The sequence below is a fragment of the Theobroma umbraticum genome, unplaced genomic scaffold, assembly GCF_002168275.2.
Source record: "Theobroma umbraticum cultivar Fairchild unplaced genomic scaffold, ASM216827v3 scaffold_86.0, whole genome shotgun sequence".
NCBI classification, from domain to species: domain Eukaryota; kingdom Viridiplantae; phylum Streptophyta; class Magnoliopsida; order Malvales; family Malvaceae; genus Theobroma; species Theobroma umbraticum.
In genome coordinates, this window is record NW_018397263.1 from 5,540,595 (window position 1) to 5,547,135 (window position 6,541).

The window sequence follows — 6,541 nt, forward strand, 5'->3', positions numbered from 1 at the left end:
GTATTAAGCATTCAACCTTTTCCATATAGATAAATTCCAATATGCAAAATTAATGGCATACATTAAAAACTATTGACAATTTTTTTCTGCTCCTTAAATGAAATCAACTTTTTGTGTGGAAATGAACGATGACAACGAAATCTCAAAGGACAATAATTCTATTCATTGAATTGTACACGATGGTGAACTTGGAACTTTTTCGTTTACATGAATCAAGAGAATATATAATGAAAATAAACTCTCTTTTGCTTTCCTTCCACCAATTTAAGCTTATGTCAAGACTTTAACGTAGAATCTTTATGAAACTTTATTTTATCACTTTGTTTGGAACGAGAGGAAGAGAGGGAAAGGAAAAGGGAGCGAAAGAGAAGGAAGGGTTGAAGCCTGAAGGAGAAGTGATACATCATACACATTTTTACTATTTGGAAAACATTTAAAAAGAGAGTGAGAAAGATTGAGAGTTACACGTATTTGTTTCTCCAAAATTCTCTAAAATCCTCTATTCTTTTAATAATGGGAAAACCTTTGAAAAAAATATACCCAACTCAACTCTTTAAATATATTAATATTCTCTATTATTAATCTAAATATTCAAAGTGAAATATTAAAAATATTTACATCCGAAGCATTGGACTCATTGATTAATGTATTATCTTCCTGTCTAAAACGCAGGATTCAAATATCTCCTCCCTTAATTATAAAAAAAATATTAAAAATATTTGAAATAAAGAAATGTTTTTATTAGATAATAAACCTGTTTTTATTTTAATATCTTTAATTTATAAATGAAATGATTATTAAAACTATGTTAACAAGTAATCATTTTCTTCCTTTAAGATTTGGACTATAATTTTCTTTGAAAATTAGATTTGGACCACAATTACTCCTTCTCTTTTTCCTCTTCTTTGTTTAAGTTAATCTAAACAAGGGAAATTATAGTCATTCATTCTCCTCTTTTTTGCCCCTTCCTTTCCTTCCCCTCCTAATTTATAATCAGTCCGGTTTATTTTATATCATGCATGTTTCTTGTAACATGATCAATTGCATACAAATTATTATCTCTCTATAGAAAAAGAAAAAGAAAAAGAAAAGAAAAGAACAATGAGCGGATTTAATTAATTTGTCATAATGCTGGTGGTATACGTGATAATTCTTTCCTTCTACAATGGCAAAAAGGTATCGCACAAATCGAACATGATTCCTCTGTCCAGTTGTCTGCGTTGGTATTGTCTTCTTTTCTCTCTATAAAGTGTAAACAAACAATAAAAGAAACAACGGCCCACCGCCATTCCATTCGTCCATTTCAATTCAGAAGAATACTTTAAAAGGAATAAAACAGAGCAAAAACAGAGAAACCAAATAAAAAAAAGGAAAATCCATGGCTTCTCTCCTCCTCTCTTTCTTCTCTTTTCTTAGCATCTCCACAACATTAACACTCGCCACCGCCGCCACCACCACCGCTTCCACCACCATTAAAATCTCCCTCTCTCCTTTCCCTCACCCCCCTTCCTCCGATGCATACCAAATTCTCAACAACTTAGCTACTTCTTCAGTCTCAAGAGCCCACCACCTCAAACAACCCAACCACAAAATCAAAGCCAAAACCAACACCACCTCTTCTCTACTCAAGACGCCACTTTTTCCTCACGGCTATGGCGCCTACACCATCTCTCTCGGCTTTGGAACTCCGCCTCAAACCCTCACTTTCATCATGGACACTGGCAGCAGCCTCTCCTGGTTTCCTTGCACCTCTCGTTACCTTTGTTCCCAATGCGCATTCCCTAACGTCGACCCAAAAAAAATCCCCGCCTTCTTCCCAAAACTTTCATCTTCCATAGCGCTTGTAGGTTGCAAGAACCCCAAGTGTCGTTGGCTTTTTGGTCCCGATGTTGAGTCTCGTTGCCAAGACTGTGAACCCACATCCAAAAACTGTACTCAAAATTGCCCTCCGTACATAATTCAATACGGTTTAGGTTCAACTGGTGGACTTCTATTACTAGAAAACCTTGTGTTTTCTCAGAAAACTTTCCGAGATTTCGTTGTTGGATGCTCCATTTTCTCCAACCGACAACCCGCTGGCATAGTTGGGTTCGGTCGGAGGCCCGAGTCTTTACCATCCCAATTAGGCGTGAAGAAATTCTCTTACTGTCTCGTTTCTCGCCGGTTTGATGACACTGGCGTCAGCAGCAACATGTTGTTGGAAACCGGGTCGGGTTCGGGCGATGACAAGACAAAGGGTCTTAGCTACACCCCGTTTTACAAGAATCAAGTTGCCTCACACCCGATTTTCCAAGAATTTTATTACGTAACTATACGAAAAATTCTTGTTGGGGATAAGCACGTGAAAGTTCCGTACAAATATTTGGTCCCGGGATCAGACGGGCATGGAGGCGCCATCGTGGACTCAGGGTCAACGTTCACTTTCATGGAAAGAGCAGTGTTTGAGCTGGTCTCAACAGAGTTCGAGAAGCAAATGGGAAATTATAGTAGAGCACGTGAAGTGGAAAACAAATCCGGCCTAGCCCCCTGCGTCAATATTTCAGGCCATAAGTCAATCACTTTCCCGGAATTGATTTTCCAATTCAAAGGAGGGGCCAAAATGGCATTGCCTTTGGCTAATTATTTCTCATTCCTTGATGTTAATGTTGTTTGCTTGATGATTGTTACCGATAATATGGTCGGTCAAGGTGTCAGCGGCGGGCCGGCGATTATACTAGGGAACTTTCAGCAGCAGAATTATTACATTGAATATGATTTGGCAAATGAGAGGTTTGGGTTTGCTAAACAAAGCTGTGTATGAGCTGAAATTTGTTTTTCGACCATGAAGCAGAAGGTCTTTTTTCGTTTTAATTATTATTATTATTATTATTTTAAGTTTAATGGAAGTGTAACAGAAGAGTTATACGCTTTTTTGCTGTCAGTGTTAAAGAAAAGGTAAACACTTGATATCATTGATAATGAAGTTTCTCAGAAATAACATTAGTTTTTTCAAAAGCACAAAATGTGCGGCGACAGAGTAAGGATACTTTTCTCTCTCTCTTTGGTAGTTCAATCAATTCATTTCTTTCTAGCAGGAGCTTCATGGCTGCTAATATCTTCCTGAGTAAGCGTGCCTTTCTTCTCCTTTCTTGCCTTTGTTCTCCTTTCTAAAACCTCATCATCTACCTTTCAGGCATCTTTTTCTTTCTTTTTTTGATGATGGGGCAGGGGCATCAGCCTCTTTATCAGCTTGTCGATGGGAAGATGGTTTCTTTTCACCTTCACATGTAACTTTGCCCTGATATATGAAAGCCTTTATTAAATGGTTGAATATCAAAAAAGAAACTGGGATACAAATTCCTTCCCACTTTATTCTAGCTTGAAAAGAAATGTCTATTCCCAGGTTTCATTCGCTGAACCACCTCAGTTTCTATCTGATGAGTCTTTCTATCAATAATTAAAAGCAGAAAAAATCCTGTCTGCTGCAACAGTAAATTGCAGTGTTCTTTTTCTGACGAGTAATAACCAACCATTTATTGAGCTCTTTTAGGCATAACTGTTTCAGTACCTTTTTCTTGTGCCGTAGATGGGTGAGAGCCGTGAAGTATAATTCTGGAAGCAATTCAGTTGGAATCTTTTATCCGAGCCGTTTGAACGCATTTGTCAATTTCACATGGGGAATTTGGCAGGACAAGTAGCTAGGCAAGGACCTTGGAAAAGGAGCAAGTCTACTAAGCAATCAGAAACTTCCTTGCCTGGTGGGCAAGAAATATATATCTTCTGAAATTCTTGCAAAAAGTTATTACATTGTTCTGCTTCCTTGTGAGGAGTGATGGATTGACTGTTCAGTTGTGAGGCTGGAAATTAGAATAGGGTCCCTATAGAAAAACTTAAATTATGAAAACCAGGACAAAAACCAGCACAGAAACAGGCCAAGTTCGATTTTGGAAATGGAGTAGGACCATTCCTTTTTTAAGTTTTTCAAATGGGGTTACAGCCATCCAATTCTCATCTTGTCATCCTATCCAGTTTTCATTTAGAATTATCCATATTCTACCCTTCTCTGTAATAGTTTTTTTTTACTTTCTCACCTATAGTCTGAAGTTTCTTAGTTGTATTAACAAACAAATGTACCAACAGTTTCCTCTCAATGCATTGTAAAGCAGCTTTCTACATGTCAGTTAAAATAGACATGATCATATCAATGGAAGAGATGTTGTGGAAAAAGGGTACATCATGCACTCAAAAACAATGCTGAAAAGGACTTTGAGTAAGAAAGAAATTGACTCAAAATTACAAGGAGGAAGAGAAAAAAAATGAAGAGTAAAGTGATCATGAGGACCAAAGAAAGCCGTCAGATGATGATGGGATTAGATCTACCACAACAAGAGGAAGACATGGAAAAAGCAGTTGTGAAGATTGTAAATGATGATTGAATAAGAAGAAAACAAACTACTTTTCCACTCACATTATCAGAAATTGAGCAGCTGTAGCATTTTGGGTTATTTTCTGGCAGGAATCTATACTCAACCAACCATTATTGTACGATTGAGAGAGTGGTGCCTTTAGGTTTTCTATGCCATACTGTTTATCAAGGTTGGAAATTTTTAGTGGGGTTTGTTAGTCTTTCTTTCGGTATGGCAGTGCTCATTGCTTGAGTCAATTGCTTAATCACAATAAAAATGGATCATTGTATGTTGGAATTTTTTGAGCTTTCATCCGGATTGTAAGGCGTGTGATCTGCCAATTGTAAAGTGGACGTGGTTGGTTGGGGTTGGTTGGGGTAATCTAATCTGTCGCCAAACTTTGCTTTTGAATATTTTACCTCTCCAAGTTACCATTTTCTATGGATGCTAATCAAATCGAGCTATTATTTCATGAATGCTACTTCAATCATATTACAATAAGTTTGTAATATATAAAGATTTTGTATAACTATATATTTGAAAGTAATTCTCTAGGGTTACATGGACTAATCGGTTGGCTAGGTTTATTTGCATTAATCACTATTAATAAACAAACTATTACCGATGGAATCCGTTCTATCGGTGTTCATCGATGGATTATGAACGGAATCAAACTGCAAGTTATATCGACATATTATTGACAGAATACCATTGAAATTTTTTTATGAAAATAAATGTGTCAGTAATCAATTGGTAAAGCTTTGGTGTGCATTGTAGTCAAATGGCGCAAAGGTTACTGATTGAAAATTTTCATTGGTAATGCTTCATCGATGGAATTTATCGATGGAATTGTCGATGGAACATTTGGTAGGTAATGTGGTCAAATTGCCAATGGAATAGTCGATGAAAATTCGATTGGTATGCCCATTAAAAAGGTGGAAAAAATTTATCGACTGAATACCAATGGAAAATTTATCAATAATTGTTTTAGTTTATCGACAGAATTTTTCATTAGTGATTTTATTAGTAAACTAAATTAAAACCCGCTAACGACTCTCCCCTCCCCCCCCCCCACCCCCCATTTCTCTTTTTCTCTCTTCTCTTCTCCCCTTTGCCTCTCTGGCCGCGTCACCCCATACTAGACCTTTGAGCCACCAGAACTACCAATTGAAGCTCGTCGAAGCAACGTCGATGCTAGACCTAGCCCTTCACTGATTGCTTTTCTTCTCCATTTGAACTGCCTAACTCCTGTTCGATTCCCCAAATTCTCAACCAATGTCTTCGCCAATAAAGCTCAAGTCGATGGTCCATGATCCTCTCCTGTATGGTAATATTCTTTGGAATTTTTCCTTCTTTAGTTTGAACTGCCTGATTCATATTTGTTCCCCATTTTTGGTAGTCATCATCCTCCCCCCTTGAAGCTCTAGTCACTGGTCCATAACCTTTCACCAGATGGTAAGCTTTGTTTGGTATGTTTAAGTGCTTGTGATACCTATTTTCTAGCCGTTCCTTTTGTAGCCCATGTTGCTATTTGGGATGCCTAATCTATTTGATTAGTACTGCTTGTGATGCCTATTTAATTTCTAGTCGTTTTCTTGCTAGCCCATGTTGCTATTTTGTATGCTTGATCTGTTAATTGCTTGTAAAAAAAAGGCCTGAACTGTTTGTAGCATTAGTTCAACTAGGAATGGAAAGTACTGTACTGTTTAATCGATTTTGCTATTGTAACACCCTTGACTTTGATGAGAATTAAGTTATTTGAGAGTATGCCTATGTGTGCAAAGAACTATTTTGGAATTTATGACATGATGAATATGACAAGTGTATGGGAATGTGTATATTGATGTATTGATAGATTTGAGGCAAAGAGCACTCAGGAGAAAAAATATCGATACATTTCCCCATGTATCGATGCATTTAAGATAGTGATCATTTTGTGTGAAATCTATTGATACATTGCCCTAATGTATCAATCGATTTGGTCAAAATACATGTAAATGTATCGATACATTCTCAAATGTATTGATTCATTCTTGAGTTAAGGTAAAAATAAAAAGAAGTTTGGGCTATTTGCCCATTTAAGTGAAAACCCTAACTCTTGTTCTTTCTCTACCCATTTAAAACCCTAAGCCCTAAATAGATTTTTAGAACAATTT

General features: G+C 36.9%; 1 protein-coding gene across 1 annotated transcript; it reads left to right on the forward strand.

Annotated features, from left to right (window-relative positions):
- The first annotated feature begins 1,255 nt into the window (after window positions 1–1,255).
- Window positions 1,256–2,909, forward strand: LOC110420870 (Eukaryotic aspartyl protease family protein). The gene has a single exon (XM_021434258.2). The coding sequence runs from the start codon at window positions 1,379–1,381 to the stop codon at window positions 2,798–2,800; it is 1,422 nt and encodes a 473-aa protein (XP_021289933.1). The 5' UTR covers window positions 1,256–1,378; the 3' UTR covers window positions 2,801–2,909.
- Window positions 2,910–6,541: the final 3,632 nt, after the last annotated feature.